Here is an 18,366-nt window from a genome sequence, read left to right on the forward strand (position 1 = left end):
CTAAGGAAATGACATTTAAGCTTTTATCGAAATGACAAGGAGCCAACCATGTGAAGGTCAGAGGAGCAGCCACTGCAACTAAAGGAAACATCAAGTGCAAAGGACTTCGGTGGGAGTGTGTGCACAGGCTAGGAGATGAGGTCAGAGACGGAGGCTCGAGACTGTAGGCCCGGGATTTTGGAGTTTATTCTGAGGGTTATGGGAAGAGTTTAGAGAATCGTAGGGAAGGCAGTAATAGGCTCAGATTTATGTTTTAGAAATAGCCCCTTTGCTTCTATGGATCATGAGTGGAAGCAGGAAAACCATATAGGAGACTTTCGCAATAGTCTCAGTGAGAGATGATGGTGTCTTGGATGAAGATGTTGAAAGAATGGCTCAGGAGTTTGGATCCTGCCCTCAGCTCTGTGCGGTACAGAGGTAGTATGGTTTGAAGTCTGACTTACCATGTGACCTTGGACAAGTTTCTTAACTTTTCTGTACCTAATTCTTACCATCTCTGAAATGGGAATCCTAGTACCTTCCTCCTAGGATTGCTAACAGGATTAAATAAGATAATCATAATTGTTAAGTGCTCAGAAGAGCGTTAACACTTTTTTGTTGTTGTTTATCTTCAGCTGAGGATATTTTTCCATTGCTTTTCAGAGAGAGTAGGAGGGAGGGAGGGAGGGGGAGAGAGAGAAACGTCAATGTGAGAGAGAAAGGTCAACTGGTTGCCTCCTGCACGATCCCGGCCTGGGCCGGGGAGCGGCCCTGAGGCCCTTTGGTGGGCGCGCTAACCACTGGCCCACACCGCCCAGGGCTGTTAATGCCATTTTAACCCTCATCTCCACCACTTTTATCTCAGGCACTACTTGTACCCCCATCATCTTCAACACCCCCAACCTACAAATGAGAAAACTTAGAGGGTGGTTTTGAAATCCAAACAGAAGCTTCTTGATTTTTAATCCACTGTCCTATCAGCAATATGTTACGTAGTGTGAGCTCCCAGAGGGAAGTGCTTACTGATACGCACCTGTAGCTCAGAGTCCATCTCTCTGTTCCTGTGCATGTTTAAACATTGAGAAAACTCTAAATAAGGTGATCAGAGAGTCCTAGTGTATAGTAGGGAAACATCTTGTGCCTGTTTCTCTTTTCCCCAACCTTGAACCATTAGAAAGTTTAATTTCCTGAGTTTTGATGAGAGCTTTTGCTCACCGAAAGCTAAAAGCGTTAGCGTGCACATAGTAATACATATAGGAGAAAAGAATTCATTATTTTGAGGACCTTATAAGATACTGAATCTCTTTTGAGGACATTCAGCTTATCATCAATTGTGTTAAATGGAGCCATAAATAATATAAATAAATGAAATCTATGTATTATCCCCAGACTTTTTCTAATCAGACTTTTAGTGAAGGCATTAACCAGACTATCAGATTTGAATGAATTTCTCTTTTCTCCACCTCTTTCTGCCTTTGCCCAGTCCCTTCTGGCGTAAGCAATGGCATAGGTAAGGATCAAGGAGCAAGAGACAAATTAAAAGCAACGAGCTTCAAAATCTCCCTGCTCACCATGCCTCACTAGATTCACCATGCCTCCCTCCCTGAGTAAAGGCAGGCTGTTTGTCTGTTGCAGAATGTGAGCACTTGATCCGCCACATGCTGGTATTGGACCCGAATAAGCGCCTCTCAATGGAGCAGATCTGCAAGCACAAGTGGATGAAGTTAGGGGACAGCGATCCCAACTTTGACAGGGTGAGCAAGCACCACTTGCCATAGGCAACTCTTCTCAGAACTACTGGAATCTCTTTCACATGAGATTGTGATCAGGCCAGGACATGAAAAGGTGGCACTGGGAACAAACTATTATGTAAACTCAAGCAAGGAGTGAAAGTAGGAATTTTATGTCAGCAGTTGTTGGAGAATTGTGATGCCAGTTCCCTGCTACTTGTCCCCAAACCACAGTCTCTTCTTGGCTTTTGAGACAGTACAGCCCACAATTCTGCAGCTTACCCACCTTGGGGATGTCTCCTTCCTCTCATAGTGTGCTTAGTTCAACTGCTCCTATAGCACACCTTTATTTAAACCCTTATGGCCACCCCAGGTAACCCAAAGTCGCTCAGGAAAATGGGAATCTTGTCTGCTCACAGCCAAGTACTTGGAGCTTTGTTGCTTGGGCTTTGTCTGAGGCCAAAAATATCCCAAGCTAGGGGCATGAAACGGCTTGATGTGTGATGGCATGCATATGTGTGTGATGTTGTCTTAGCCTGGCTAATTGATAGCTTACCTTTTTTTTTTGGTTACAGTTAATAGCTGAATGCCGACAACTAAAAAAAGAAAGACAGACAGACCCTCTGAATGAGGATGTCCTTTTGGCCATGGAGGACATGGGACTGGACAAAGAGCAGATACTACAGGTATCTCTAAACTTTGAAAGGAATGGAGAACAATGTCCTGCTTTTTTTCCATTTTTTTCTCCTTGCTGGGAACTTGGATCTTTTTTATTTAAATAACTTTCCAATTATAGCTGACATACAATATTATTTTAGTGTCAGGTGTACAACATGGAGATTAGACATTTGTATAACTTATGAAGTGATTAACCCAATAAGTCTAGTGCCCACCTGGCACTATACATAGTTATTACAATATTATTGACCATATTCCCTGTACTGTACTTTACATCCCTGCGACTGTTTTATAGCCAGCAATATGTACTTCTCAATCCCGTCTCCTTTTTCACCCAGCCCCCACCTCCCTCCACTCTGGCAACTCTCAGCAACGTGGGTCTTTGTTTTCCTCCTGCTCTTCCTCTGCCCCCCTCTAGGCCTTGGAAGGAAAGTGCTGTGGTCTTGTATGTCACTATTGAAAGAGTTTGGTCATTGACATGCCATTGCACCATTACTTTTTTCCTTTCTCTCTTGGTAGTCATTAAAATCAGATGCCTATGATCACTATAGTGCAATCTACAGTCTGCTGTGTGATCGACATAAGAGACATAAAACGCTGCGTGTCGGAGTACCTCCCAGCATGCCCCGAGCCGTGGCCTTTCAGGCCCCAGTCAACATCCAGGTGGGCAGTGACTCCCGTGACCTGATTCAGGACAAGTAACATGGAGGGAGGGGGAGTACAGGTGGTGAGCCCCTGCTCGCAAGTTCTCAGGCCAACAGATTTTCTTGTTCTTACCTCTGCCCCATCTGTCTGCCATCTCGTCTTTTGTCAGAGATGAAGCAAATATCTGAACATTTCTTAGAGAGAATGGAAGGGTATTCGAGTACTCAGGATGGACAATAGTTGCAGTTGATTTTTTTAAGAAGCAGCAAATCATTGAGACTATTGTCTCTAAAAAAAAAACGCTTTCTCAGTGTAGCTTCTAAGGGCAGAGGAATCAGAGTCAGAGGTAGAAACATAGACTTTGGCAATCAAGAATACTTTGAGCCCTGGCCAGATGCCTCAGTTGGTTGGAGCATTGTCCCATACACCAAAAGGTTGTGGGTTCGATTCCCAGTTGGGGCACATACCTAGGTTGTGGGTTCGATCCCCAGTCTTGGGCACATATGGGAGGCAACCAATCGATGTTTCTCTCTCACATCGATATGTCTGTCTCTCTTTCTCCATTCCTCTGTCTCTAAAATCCATAAAACCATATCCTCAGGTGAGGATTAAAAAAAAAAATACTTTGAAAGACTATCATTTCCCTCTAGTGTTTAAGGTATATGTGTATCTGTATGTACTTTCCAGGCAGAACAGGCTGGTACTGCTATGAACATCAGTGTTCCACAGGTGCAGCTGATCAACCCAGAGAACCAAATTGTGGAGGCAAGTAGCAGTGTCTGATAGTTGTCAGCTGAAACCACTTTATTTACTTTCTTTCCCATAGTCTTGCTTCCTTTCCTTCCTTTTATTTCTAATTCTGGTTTCTAATTCAATTGTGTCTTCCTTTACCTCAGCCGGATGGGACAGTGAACTTGGACAGCGATGAGGGTGAAGAGCCTTCCCCCGAAGCACTGGTTCGCTATTTGTCAATGAGGAGGCACACAGTGGGTGTGGCTGACCCCCGGTGAGTATCTGGCCCACGGCCCTAATTAACACCAGGGCAAAGAATTCCCACCAGACTGTGAGTTCCTATGGTGCCTTTTTCCTACTTCATTGTATGTCCCAGATCAAGTCTAATCCAGCCAGTTCAGGGTCCCCAGTAGACCAGATTTAATTTGCTAAAAATATTACAGAGCTGTCCCTAGCAAATGGTGGGCCAGTAGCCACCATCACACCAATAGTCACAACAGTTGGGTTGAAGAGTATGGTAGGCTCTGTGCTCACGAAGATTGAGTCTTCTGACCCGAGCCATGTGGAAGTGCCCCTGGAAGTTCATCTGACTTTACAGCTTCAAGAGATGTTTGCTACAAGTTCTAACGCAAGACTCATCTGGGAAGTGAGGACAAAGGGCATGGTGTGATATATGTGTGTCACAAATTAAATTACGTAAAAAAGAATAGAAAAGCACGCTGAATATGTACCAGTTTCCCAAAGTGTTTTCCCAAAATAGTCCTTCAGTATGTTCCTGATGTTCTCACACCGGGGAGATGTCCTAAAGGCCGCCTCTCTCCTTTTGTTCTGCATTTGAAGACTCTCAACATTAAAAAAACCCTTACATCTTTTCTGGATATTTCCTTTCCTGACTGGATAAGAGAAGGTTGTATCAAGAGTTCTCTTGAGAGTTCAGCTAGGGGCAAAGCTACTTTTTTTTATAAATACTTCTTTTCTCTGAGTGATTTCCAGAAAAACATCCCCAGGCCTGCTGATTTGCTTGCTTTATGTCTCCCATTCTTGGCCTATGTTCAAACAGGCCAAAGGAGAACATCCTGGTTCCAAAGACTGTGTCCCCAGTGTTGCTCTGCTAGTGCGAAGACCTTTGATTTTAAAGTATGCTGTAGATCCTGCTGCAAGGGCCTAACAGCCCTGCACATGCCCTGCTCACCTGTCCTGTCGGCACTGACGGGAGGAATTGCCTTCTTTCCCTGGTGACTCAGTTGCTACTTCCAGTGACCATGGTTTTAGTGGGTGGCCTGTGTCCTCCAGAGACTTGCTGTTCACCTCTAAACTTTGCAGCCCCGAGGTGGACTAGTGCCAGTGTTTCCTCCTGGCTCAGAGCTTTCGGTTTCACGTGAGTGGTCAGTAAAGAATAGCAGTCCCCAGTTCCAAATAGTATAGTGCAGAGGTCCAGGTTCCACACACTAGGCTTTGGGATCTTAGAAATACAAATTTAGGAGGAAGGTAAACATAAAACATAAGTTGTACTTACCAGTTCCATCAGTTTTAGGATATAGCACTTCTGAGTAAGACTGTGAACTGGACTTCTCTGTCACCCTGTTTCTTTCAGCATGGAAGTTATGGATGATCTGCAGAAGCTCCTACCCGGCTTTGCTGGAGTCAGTCCACAGGCTCCATTCCTACAGGTGGCCCCTAACATGAACTTCATGCACAACCCGTTGCCCATGCAAAATTTGCAGCCAACTGGGCAGCTTGAGTACAAGGTACCTGGATATGGGAGAGGACTTGCCCAGAAGAAACACATTTCAGCTTCCTTTGAGAGACTGAGAGACTTTCCCCAGGATATAAGGGTGTCTTTGTGGAGAAGGATGATTTCTGGGTGCGAGGGAAGATTTCTCTAGTCTCTGTCACAACCAAAGATCCCTTAATGTCAGTCGATCAGATACTACTGTTTTCTCTCCTCCTCTCCCCCCTGCCTCATCGATCTGTCCTTTCCACTCCACTCCCAACAGGAGCAGTCCCTGTTACAGCCACCCCCACTACAGCTGCTAAATGGAATGGGTCCCCTTGGCCGGAGGGCATCAGATGGAGGAGCCAACATCCAACTACATGCCCAGCAGCTGCTGAAGCGCCCACGGGGACCCTCCCCACTTGTCACCATGACACCAGTGAGTAGCAGCGCAGAGCCCAGCTTACTTTCAGAGGCTTTTGATAAAGAGGTTGTGGGCATAGGGTTGGGAAAATAGGATCTCCAAACTAAATGTCTGAATTTCCTCTTTCTCTAAACTTATGGTGCTCCATGTAATCCCATTTTCTTCAGACTAGTAGAATTTTCCAGTCTTAGTTTTTGGCTAACTTCTTTTCTTTTTTTTTTCTTTTTTCTTTTTTAAAAAAATATATCTTTATTGATTTCAGAGAGAGGAAAGGAGAGGGAGAGACAGAAACATCAATGATGAGAGAGTCATTGATCGGCTGCAGCCCGCAACCCGGGCATGTGCCCCGACTGGGAATCGAACCCTGATGGCCTGGATCCTAGGTCCACGCTTAACCACTGAGCCACGCCCGGCTGGGCGGCTTTTACAAGTTCTAACCTAGTCAGTTAATGTCTCTTAATCCCATCTTTTTTATGTGGTGGTTACATTCAAAGATTGTTACCCCCACCCCTCGCCCCGGGCTCTGTTTATTTCCGGTTATTTTCCTGTCATAGGTAAATTCATTTACTCATTTGTTCATTCAATCTCATAGTACAATAAGATTGGGTAGTAATTATATCCATAGCTCTTTAAAATCTTACTTTCTATGTTTTAAGATATTTAAATCTTACTCTGTACTTAGCTTATCATGGATTAGTACCACAACAGCATGTGGATTGTCAAGGTCCACAGGCCATACCTTCAGTAACACTGAAGGTATGCTGTCAGGAAAGGGAAAAAGTTATAGTTCTTGGCCTCACTAAACTTATAATATGTGAAGTATTAGAATAATAGTGAAAGACCAGATGTGATTAAGTGCCAGAGTGAATACCATACACTAGTAGGTGGCAGAAGCATTCAGGAAAGAGAAAGATCAGTGCAGGTTATGTGGATCAGGAACAGCTTTATGGGAGGCAGAGTGACTTATGCTGCCCACTGTAGCTGTTTTTGCCAAGATCAGTAACAAGCTTTTGCTGATAAATCCGGTGGACATTAAAAAAAAAAAATATATATATATATAGAGAGAGAGAGAGAGAGAGAGATTTCAGAGAGAGGAAGGGAAAGGGAGCGAAAGGGATCGAGCCCGCAGCCCGGGCGTGGACCCTGACTGGGAATCAAACTGTGACCTCCTGGTTCATAGGTTGATGCTCAACCACTGAGCCAGTCCAGCTGGGCCCAATGGACATTTTTAACTTTTGTCTTTTTGGACCTCCCAACTGTATTACTCACTGTTGACCATTCTCTTTGAAATATTTTCTTTTGTTCTTTTCAGGTTCCCTTTCTGCTTGTTCCTTGAAGTTGGTGAAACCCAGAGTTTTATCTTAGGCCCTATTTCCATCTCTTTTTATATACACAGTCTAGGTGACCTTGTCCGCTCCCATAATTTCAGTTACCAGGTGATTCTGCAGTCCAGTATGCTCTTCTGGGTATATATAAATGTATATACATGCAGGACTGCCCCGTGCACATGTTTGGTTGGTTACCCCACAAGCACCCACAGGTTTAATTCAGCATGTCCCCACATGAACTCAGCCTAACTATGAAGCCTAACTCTCTTCCTGAGTGATAGTAAAGATCACTGTCATTCTCCAGGTTAGACAAGCTAGAAACGTGGGGTTCACCTTTAATTCCCTCTCCCTATTTCCCATGTCAGATTATTTATCCAATGCCTATAAAGTAAGTATCTTTCTTCTGTCCGTCCTCACTGCCCTTCCATAAGCCACTGTCATCCTTTGCCTAAATTAATACAGTGACCTTCTAACTGGCCTACCACCAACACTTTGCACTCTGCAGCTAAAGTACACTAGCTTCTAAAATATAAACCTTATAACATCATGTCCCTGATTGAAATCCTTGAGTGGTCTACCACTGCCCCTTCCTCAATATAAAGTTTTTAAGGTAGTATGCAAGGCCATTAATAACTCACACAGTACTCCTCTCCTGCATCATGCATAGCTACTTTCTGTCCAATCCAGTTTACTCCAGGCCTTAGAGAATTATAGTAAGGAATCTGGAAACCCTAGAAACATTTCAACAATGGAATTATTCCAAAAATTTTTTTGTTTTTGTTTATAATCATCCATTTAATAAAATGCTCTTTTGTGTAGTTGAGGTATGGTTTTTGCTCTAGTGCCTAAAGCATGGTGTCTATGTGCACCATATGCATAGCTATCAAGAATACATAGTACCCCAGTCCACAAGCAGTGGGGAAAGTCACAGCAGTGTGTGCTCAGTTGGTCGGAGCATCGTCCTGTGCACCAAAAGGCTGCGGGATTGATTCCCAGTCGGGGCACATACCTAGGTTGTGGGTTTGGTCCCTAATCAGGGCACATATGGGAGGCAAATGATTGATTGATGTTCTTTTCTCTCTCTTCCTCCCTTCCTCTCTCTCTCAAATCATTAAGAACATAACCCCAGGTCAGGATATTAAAAACACACACACAAAAACATTGAATTTTAACTACACAATTATGTTATGTACTAAAATGCACTTTTTAAAAACCATCATGCCTGTCTGGAGTTAAAGACACCTAAACTATGGAAATAACATTAATATGCAAAACAGGTTGCTTCTTAGACAGTCCAGGTAAACAAGCTTTTACTGTATTTTCAGGTTCTCAAGTACCTGCAGGCCTTCTTTTTTCTCTCAGCCTAGAAACCTCAAAGGCTTGTGACCCCTTTCCCTCTTTGCTTGGCTAGCTCCTATTCATCTTTCAGGTCTCAGGTTAGGTGTCACCTCCTCCAAGATGCCTTTCTCGATTCCCAAGTGCCCATAGAGGACGTGAGCATGCTGTTTTAAAATTGTGTACTTGTCTCTGTCCTGCATTAGGCTGTAAAATGAGTGCCAGAACTACATCTGTCAATTCACATTTTGTCCTGGAGTATAGTAGGTAGTCAGCTATTTGTTGGATAAATAAATGAATGAATGAAGATGAATCAGAGGAAGAAATCCAAATTAAAATCACCTGAACAGGGTAAAAATGGAAAAATAGAAAGGTACATGAAAATTCTTTGTAGCCCAGAGGTCCTAAGAAAAGTTTTGTAAATAAGAAAATTAACAGAAAGACCTGCCCCACATGCAGTTTCCAAAATAAAAGCTATTGCAGAAGCCGCAGCAACTTGAGCCTTTCCTTTCTGTCTCTGTCAGGCAGTGCCAGCAGTTACCCCTGTGGACGAGGAGAGCTCGGATGGGGAGCCAGATCAGGAAGCTGTGCAGAGGTAATGTGGCATCTGGCAGTGCTTGCTGAATGTCCTTGGGCAGCCTTTCCTGCAACCAACGAAAGGTCACCTCTGCCAAAGGAGGTGTACAGTGCAGCCCCAACATTTGTGTGGACTCTTTGCTCAAGCCAGATGGCATGTTCCTCCCCACATGGTACAACTACCCAGAAAATTTCATTTGCATAGCGCCATCGGAAGTTCCCTAAGTGACAGCAATAATCATAAGAACTGTTTCTGTCCTTCCTCCTACCTTCCTTGTCCCCTGCCTTCATATTGCGGCTCTAATAGTATGCACAAGGCACAAAGCCTGCTCCTACCTGCCAAGGACTGTTCACTGATCAGGAATTGGAGATTTGGGGTGACAGTGATCCCAGCTAGCCCAGCCATGGGCCCCTGGCATGGACTCTGCCTTTCCAGGAGAATGACTACCCCTTGTACTGTTTGCTGTGTGCTTCTCCATCCCCTTGTACCGACAGAGATTGTAAAAGAGTATGCGATTCGGGCCAGGGACAGATGTAAATATCTGTGGTTTGCAGAACCCTGTTAAGTGATGCCTAACTCACAGAAAACCAGTGACCATCAGGCGTGCTGTATGGTTCATTTTACCTCAGTTCCATTAGCCATGGTCCTCAGCTCCGTGCATGCCTCCTTGTGGGAGTTGTCATTCTTACTTTCCTGGGAGGGGGTTTGACCAGAATCCAGCATGCATTTTCTAAGAAAAAAGGTGTTCTTGAAGATTCTGTGTTTTCCCTTGAGGGATGTTGAAATAAAATGGTTTTCATGGGCCCTTAGGGAAACTTCGGATGTCTTCATCAAATGGATATTAAACCACTAATGGCTTACTCTTGCAACTTTACATACCACTAATTACTCTATAGTCTATTAACTATTTTAGCTTAAATGTGCAAAGTAGTTACGAATGAAACAAGAGCACTTTCTAAGACCCTGATGGTTGCTGGCTAGCCCTCTCCCTTCCCTGGGAGCTCTGTCTGAGAGCTGCTGTTCTGAAAGAAGCTAGTCTCATGCAGGAGGAAGAGTAGAGAGCAGGGGTGTCAGTCAGGCAGGTCAGCTCCTTCTGCAGCTCAGGCAGTAGAACAATTGTGGGTTTTTTCTCTTCTCTTGATGCTGTTGTTTCTATAGTTTGCTGATAACAGAATGTAAAGTTGCAAGTGGATCCCGCTGGTGTCAGGAAGAAAAATTAGGGGACGTAGCTGCCTCCCTACTTTAATTAGACAGCAGTATTTCACTTCATCTCCTTTGTCTTGGACTTTACTTCCTCGAGCCCCACGTTTTTTCTTCTCCAGACCAGCATACAAAGGGTGAAATGCCCATTGGTTTCGAGGCAATGAAAAGGAGAAACCAGATGAGGGGGACCAATGTCTTATCAGTGGTGTTGACCAAGTGGTAGATCTGAAAGGTCTTCAGATGGACGGCATCAGCTCATCAACTCTTCAGTGTTTGAAACTTCTGTGTTCTTGCCTTGCCTTTTTCCTCAAAAAAATAATTCTAAACATTTCATGTGATTTCATTTCTTTATCCTCTGGAGAATGTTGATTCCCAGGGAACAATATCAGTTTGTCTTCTCTGATGACTGAGTTACAACCAGGGGTATAAGGGAAAGGGAAGTTTTGAATTTACTATCCCTGAATGAAAGGATATGTTTTCTGAACTTGTAGTGAGGATAGTCTCAAAACCTGGGGACCAGAGGGATCAGACATATGTGGAGCCCTTCTTAGTATCTCCCTTGGCTCATCTCTAGGAAAAATCCTTAGGACTCATTTTCTCTTACATTTTTTGAAATTTGGAGGGGAAAAGAAGAATAAAATTAATAAGCAGGGAAAAAAATTCTTCTGTTGAATGGAATGAAATAAGGAAATCATTCTTCTCTGTGAACTGCATCTGCTCTCTCTCTTCTCTTCAATGGCGGCTCGTAGGGCCATGGTTCAGCCACTTCAGTTGTGAGCCGGCTTTTGTTGGCCGGTTGGACATGTCTCACTTCCATCCAGTCAGGGATCTGTTCGCTTGGAGCCCTTTTTGAGCTCCAGCACTATTTCATTCTGAGTGCTTTAGGTTGACTTCTAATGCTTCTTGCTGAGGAGTATTCCTGAGTGTCTTTTTTACTATGAAATGTGCTCCTGCTTGTTGCAGGTACTTGGCAAATAGGTCCAAAAGACATACACTGGCCATGACCAACCCTACAGCCGAGATCCCAACGGACCTACAACGGCAGCTAGGACAGCAGCCTTTCCGTTCCCGGGTCTGGCCCCCTCACCTGGTACCTGATCAGCATCGGTGAGTAGCCACATGAGCTATGTGAGCTCCTTGAGGTCCATCAGACAGGCACCCTTTTGGCTAGTCTTAACAGTTATGGTGACTGGCATTGAGGCTTTAAGTAGCATCCTGAACTTCCATCTTCTCTGCTCCTTGCACTAAGCAGTGCACAGAGCAATATGGAATTCTTCTTTCCCATTCCCTCATGGACATGATTATTGTCTGCAGTTGATTCTCGTGATTCTAGATGTTGACTCATAGATGAAATTGAACTTGAAACCTGCAAGAAGGTGAAGCTTTCAGAGGGCCAACTGGAAATAAGAGGATTTGTAGTCATATTAATAGACTTGACCTTTAACAACCCATTGTCCTCAAAAGAATGAGCGTTTCTTACCATGTTACCATTGGACAGTGAGCCAGGATATAGAGGAAGACACATCCCTTGCGAATGGTAGAGCAGAGACACTGCATCCTCTTAATGTTGTGCTTGAGATGTCATTTGTGCAATATTTCTGATGGCAGATTCTTTTACTGGGGCTCTGTCACATTTATAGTTTATTCTCTTGAAAAAAATAAAAAGAAATTTAACCATACTTGGCCAAGAAAACCTCACAAAATTAAATCCAAGTAAGCTTGGAAGCAAAGAGGCACGACAGTTTGTTAGATTAAGAGATTATCTCCTGTGAATACCTTGGGGACTAAAAATTTTAGCTATGCCTATTCTGAAAACATCCCCAAGCTCGTGGGTAACACTTTCAGAGCCACCCTACATTGCTAGAGCTTATTTTATTTTAATCTTTTTGAAAGGACAATGAAACACATTCCTACTTGCGAAGGTTGAAAAGCAGTCACATTTCAAGGGAATTAAGTTTATAACTGTGCTGTTACTAAATCTTGCAACCAACTCGCACTGGCAAGCTTGACGGTGTTTTTATTGTGACTAGCTACCTATCGGGCATTGATGTAATCGGCAGAGACAGGTGAGCTCTGAGCAGACTGAGACACAATTCGTGCCATGTTGGAACTCTAAAAGAAGGGAGATAAGCTTTACAAATGATGGGGACTCACTTAGTAAAAATGGTCTATTAGGAGTAGCAGGAATGATGATTCTCAGTTAAATTCTCGTAGCACAGGAAGACAATAGTTTTCTAAGGGAGTGCCTCAAGACCTACACTGTTAAGGTACTACATCAAAGCGTGCTTTGAGTGATTATTGGAGAGCTACCTTTCCACCCTGTAAATTTTCTATGATTTCGTAATAACTCTGAGCTCTACACGTACCTAATAGCCTTTACAACTTTGTTTCTCCTTGTTTCTGTCTTTCCCTCCTCCACAACCTGCCACTTACTTTTTCAGCCTTCATCAGGGCCTGATGTTTAGCTGAAGTCCTTTGGGTTCCCTTGTGTAATGTGAAGTGTTCCTCAGGACGTATTGTTTTCAGAGGAACACGAAGATTGGCACATCCCCACAGTTAGCCTTTATCCTGTTTACACTTGTTACTAAAGGAACACCACATTGGCCCATAGCTCGGTGTATGTGGTTTCCACCCTGCCTACAGTCATTGTCAAGGCCTTGCCTGCTGGAAATCTGTCTGCTGTCTGTTTGCCTTTGGTGATGTCAGTTTGAATTAAATAAATGCTTTATGAGTGGCAGATTGTGTGAGGTGGGGCATTTATGCAAACCCAGCATGTGTTGATGGGGTTACTGTGCAGTATGGCAACACAAGAGAAATTAGTCTTCAGGGGAAAATAGAAACTTTCCAAGGCCATAAAACACTTAAAATGGGTACCCTAGATAGATTATTGAATTTCTTTTATTTTTCTGGAGGAAATGACTCAGGAACAGCAAATGTATATTTTCTTCTGGGGTATAATAGATGAAAACCAGCACTGAGACAGAGGAGGAGTCTCATCAGCCTTCTTCATTTGGGAAGTGTGTAATATAAAAATTTTTTTAAGTTCTTAAGTGTAATCCTTTTAAAAAACCTAACACAAGATGGATTTTATCTAGGTGGAGAACCAATCCCTGTTTGGAAAGTGTAGTGGGAATATCAAGCTAATATGAAGCTGTCTTGAGTTTGACCGTGATTGACTGTGATTGCTAATGAAAATAAAACACAGTTGATACTATAAGTGCTTCAAAATGATAACTACATGTTTCCCTAAAGTTTCTGTGCTGGGCTGACCTGGGTGTCAGCCTGTTCACAGCCTGAGCCTCTGGAAAAGTCATGAACATCCTGGACCTAGGCCATGGCTTGGATGCAAGAGAATGTGGGTTTTGTGCAGATAGACTGTATTAACTGCTTGAAGAATACAGCTTTCTGAGTGAATCAGAAATGTGTGCTTTATCAGAAAGGGTTGAAAGTATAGGAATCAAATTTTAGGAGGAAGTAGTGTTTGCTTGTTTAACTCCAGGCATCTGAAGCAAAAACAGAAGTCAGAAGGACTGAGGAAATGCCCCTGAAAGCAGCTTTCATAATGACCATTTCTGGAGTGTGTCTGCAAAAGTCATTTGTCTTTTGTGTTACTGGAACAAATATATATATTCATGCTCATTTCATTAGCTCACTACTGTGCCAGGCTTCAGGTAGATCTGGAACAGAAGTCATCATTAGAAAGGAGAGGTAAAGGGCTTTCCCTGCTGCCAAGACTCTTGACCTCTGCATTCAACACATTCCTCCCTCCCTGTTGCTCTGTATTTGAGCTCGCGTGTTAACCTGCTTCCTTAGCCTTGGTTCTGCTTCAGTCCAGAATGAGTACCTGGCAAGGTGGTGCATCATTTTACCCATAGTGCACTGTGATGTCACCTCTGCCCTGGACATGAAACCCTGATCCTTTCATCAGCTGCTGGAACACTGCTTTGGCAGTCTTTTACCAGCTTACCCTATAAACATCTCTCTGATTAGGTAACAAGTGTAGGTGTTAGCTTCTAACCCTGGCACTGTCCCAGGCATTCCTTATCAATAGCTTGTTCTTTCTCTCGGTAAGATACTGGCGGTGTTCTGATTGGCCATTGGGGGTTTTGAAAGTAATCCACATGAGTACTCTTTCATTAGGAAGCTGGAAGGGTGCTGCTGCTCTAAGAAGTTAATTTCATAGTGGCTAACCTCATTTGCATTGGCCAGGTATGCGCAGGATCTTGAGGCCTGTGTTTCTTAAGAATGTGCTCTCTCCATCTGGGGATCAGAAGTCCCCACTGCCCTCCATTTTCTCGCATAGAACCTATGAATTCCCGGCCAGACCTCTGACCACAAAGCTGACTGTAGTTTCCTTCCCGTCATACAGAGCTTACTGCTCAGGGAAAGCTTTGTGTCCAGCAGTGAAATAGGTTTCTAAAGGCACTCGATAGAGACATGATGGTGAAATGAGTTCTTCTCCAGCTTGGCCTGAGGGCTCTCGAGCAGCTCTTCTCTCCTGCCTAGTATATATATGTGTAAGAACTGGATGTATTTGATCCCAGGACAGGACCTCACTAGGCTTGGAAATTAAGACAGCTTAAGGTAAGTGGGAATGGAAGGTGTGTACTGGAGCCCTTGGAAAGGGAAGCAGGTTTGGGGGGAGCAACTGGGCAGCAGCCATCTTTGTGCTCATCTGGAACAGCAGTCCCTAGGTGATTTGCTCAGAACCCTGAGTCCTAGCCCTGACCTTCTCTTCCCATGTGTTCAGCTCTACCTACAAGGACTCCAACACCCTGCACCTCCCTACGGAGCGTTTCTCCCCTGTGCGCCGGTTCTCAGATGGGGCTGCAAGCATCCAGGCCTTCAAAGCTCACCTGGAAAAAATGGGCAACAACAGCAGCATCAAACAGTTGCAGCAGGTAATGGAAAAGATAGTGGACATCTCTGGAGAAGCATAGGTACCAGGCACTCCTGCCCCGTTCGTGTCAGCATTGCTGCAGTTTTACAGGTTCAACACCATATAACTGCTTGCTTGTTCCACACAGCTTTCCACAGCTCAAACTTGCTTGCCCATGAAGGGACTGTATGTTCCTCCTGTCTCTGTAGTTCACGAGAGGAATTTCTGGGCTTGGGTTTCAGTGAGAAGCACCAGGGAAGGTACTTGTAAGCAGCCCTGGCATTCCTCTCTGAATGGGTACTGGGTCTTGTGGGAGCTTGCTCTGCGTTATTACCACTCTGGCTGGTGTGGAAGTGTGCTCCCAGAGGAAGGAGGTGTACCTCCAGGCTTCTGAAAGGGCGAGTTTCCTTTCTGCCTTCCTGATCGCCACATTTCAAGTGGCATGTACTTTGTACACAGATTTCACACTGGACACTTTCACTTGTATACAGACTATCCTTGGTGTTTTCCATTAGTTCATGCAGAACCAAGTATGAACATGTTTAGTACATAAATACCTGTGTAACTGGGTGAGTGCTCAAGGGTGCTGTTCTCTTGTGGCTCTTTCTGCCCCTGTGACCGTGGGGCAGATGTGCATCTGCTGACATCACTGCATGTGGTGGACTTGGCTGCATCCCTCCGGTCTGAACTGCTTTCCCTGCAGGAGTGTGAGCAGCTGCAGAAGATGTACGGGGGGCAGGTGGATGAGAGAACCCTGGAGAAGACCCAGCAGCAGCACATGTTGTACCAGCAGGAGCAGCACCATCAAATCCTGCAGCAGCACATTCAGGTAGGCCTTCACTCTGCTTTTCCCCACTGGTCCAGAGTTTGCTCTCAGGATGATTTGCCTGTGAATTTTGGAGGAGATCATGCAGGGAAGAATGGATTTGAATTATGTTTATGGCTGACATGTTTGGGTAAAGGTAATCAAACTTTTCAATGAACAACAAAAGCATAAATCTCAGTGACAGGTAGTTCTCTGTTCCCTTCCTGAGAATGGCTCATGCTGGCCTTCAAGCTCACAGTTGTTTCTCTGCCTCCCCCATGTGTTTTAGGATTCCATCTGTCCTCCTCAGCCTTCTCCGCCTCTTCAGGCTGCATGTGAGAATCAGCCAGCCCTCCTCACCCACCAGCTCCAGAGGTAATCATCGTTTCGCCTCATGCTTAAGCCATTGTCTCTAGAACTTGGTGTGTCCTTGGCCTGGCTCATGTGGGAGGTTCTGACTGGCTTTAACTTCCATCTTGGAAGAACCTACTTGAAGAACAGAGAAACCAATTTAAATTCCTGCGGCTTCCCTGAAATCCTGTCTGTGCCACTTGGTTTTCTCAGCCACATGAACAAAGTAATTTGACATCTATGACAGGAGGCCAGACACGGGCCCACAGTGAGCTCTGCCTCTTTGTCTGGGAGGTCTGGTAAAATAATATATGAATAGGTTTTAAGTAGACTGTGCTGGGTGGGTTATGTATGTTTTTCTAGCCTGGAGGCTTATCAAAACAAAAAAAATAGTTTCTGCTTATGTGTATCATGTGGCTGAAGCTAACTTCAAGGTTATAGTGTCACCTCAGGGAATTTATTTTTCTGGTTTTGTTGTTTCTCTAGGTTAAGGATTCAGCCCTCAAGCCCACCCCCCAACCACCCCAACAACCATCTCTTCAGACAACCCAGCAGCAGTCCTCCCCCAATGAGTAGTGCCATGATCCAGTCTCACGGTGAGTGGACTGGTTAGCCTGAACCATGTGTGCACATGGAGCAAATGAGTTGTAGTTTTGAATGCCACAAGCTATTGATTTGAATGGAAGAATAGCATAGTATTTAAGGGTGTGGGCTCTCGAGCCAGCCTTCCTTGGTTTGAGTCCTGTTTCTACCAACTCCTTAGCTGCAAAACCTCAGATAAGTTACATAATTTCAGTTTACCTCAGCTTTCTCAACTGTAAAATAAGGATAGTGATAGTATTTAATGAGTAAATATATGCACTTGAAACGGTCTCTGGCACTAAATAGCTCTCAGTAAAGGTTAACTATTAATATTTTTAATAAAACACCCTCCAACTCTGCCAACTAAAAAACTGCCTGCTGGGTCCTTGTCGTACTTGCAGACCCTCTCTAGTGGGTGTTCAGATGGAAGTAAAGCGGAGTACACCCCAATGAGATGGGTCTTCAGAGACCAGCGCTCTGAGGAGTTAGTATTCCAGAAACCGGCCATCTCTTAAGTAATGCCCTCAACCTGGATCCCCCGAAGAGTCTGGATTGGTCTCTATACTCGTCCTACTCAGGCTCCCTGACCAGCAACATCAGCAGGAAAGCCAGAATCTCAGGTCCCATCCCAGACCTACTAATTCAGAATCTGCATTTTAGCAAGACTGGGCCATTGTTATGCACATTAGAGTTTGAAAAACACTGCTTTAAATCAGAGCTACTCAAAGAATAATCCGTGGATCAACTTTCAGGGCAGCTTATTAGAAATACAGATCTATGGGGCCCCCCTTGCCAACCTACTGAATCAGAATGCTGTGGGTGTGAACAAATCCTCCAGGTGAGCCTCAGGCACACCAAAGTTTGAGGAGCACTGCTCTGGGTGGTATTCAGGTCCTCGCAGCTGGCAGATCACCTGGGCGCTTGGTCACCCTGAGGTTCCTTTCTCTCTAGGTGCTGCATCTCCCTCCCAGTTTCAGGGTTTACCCTCCCGCAGCGCAATCTTCCAGCAGCAGCCTGAGAACCGTTCTCCTCCTGCCAGCGTGGTGCTCCCCTGCTTGGGCATACAGCAGCCCACCCAGTCACAGCAGGTGACCATCCAAGTCCAGGAACCTGTTGACATGCTTAGCAACATGCCAGGGACAGCTGCAGGCTCCGTTGGGCGGGGCATCTCCATCAGCCCCAGTGCCAGTCAAATTCAGATGCAGCACCGTGCCAACCTGATGGCTGCCTTCAGCTATGGGCATCGGCCCTTGTCCAAGCAGCTGAGTGCTGACAGTGCAGAGGTTCACAGGTAAGGTTACCTAAAGTCACCAGCTAGCCAGCCAGGCGACCCAGGAGGGAGGAAGCCCCTTAACAGGGCAAGAGAGGAGGAGGGAAGAAGAGGGAGTCTGACTGGGCTATGCT

The 18,366-nt window shown here is 44.8% G+C and overlaps 1 protein-coding gene across 3 annotated transcripts in view; it reads left to right on the forward strand.

Moving 5' to 3' along the window:
* Positions 1-18,366, forward strand: part of SIK3 (SIK family kinase 3) — a 260,030-nt gene that overhangs the window by 223,072 nt on the left and 18,592 nt on the right. For 2 of the 3 annotated variants that reach the window (XM_087821520.1, XM_087821521.1), the window contains exons 7-20: positions 1,615-1,733; positions 2,285-2,395; positions 2,907-3,050; positions 3,720-3,797; positions 3,929-4,038; positions 5,359-5,512; positions 5,762-5,917; positions 9,090-9,160; positions 11,309-11,452; positions 15,096-15,246; positions 15,928-16,053; positions 16,319-16,404; positions 16,867-16,976; positions 17,914-18,253. In XM_087821520.1, the coding sequence (XP_087677646.1) occupies positions 1,615-1,733; positions 2,285-2,395; positions 2,907-3,050; positions 3,720-3,797; positions 3,929-4,038; positions 5,359-5,512; positions 5,762-5,917; positions 9,090-9,160; positions 11,309-11,452; positions 15,096-15,246; positions 15,928-16,053; positions 16,319-16,404; positions 16,867-16,976; positions 17,914-18,253 (1,900 nt within the window). The remainder of the gene's footprint in view (positions 1-1,614; positions 1,734-2,284; positions 2,396-2,906; positions 3,051-3,719; positions 3,798-3,928; positions 4,039-5,358; positions 5,513-5,761; positions 5,918-9,089; positions 9,161-11,308; positions 11,453-15,095; positions 15,247-15,927; positions 16,054-16,318; positions 16,405-16,866; positions 16,977-17,913; positions 18,254-18,366) is intronic. The other variant, XM_087821522.1, reaches the window with a different exon arrangement.

This window comes from Miniopterus natalensis, chromosome 11 (assembly GCF_054644295.1).
Source record: "Miniopterus natalensis isolate mMinNat1 chromosome 11, mMinNat1.hap1, whole genome shotgun sequence".
Lineage (NCBI taxonomy): Eukaryota > Metazoa > Chordata > Mammalia > Chiroptera > Miniopteridae > Miniopterus > Miniopterus natalensis.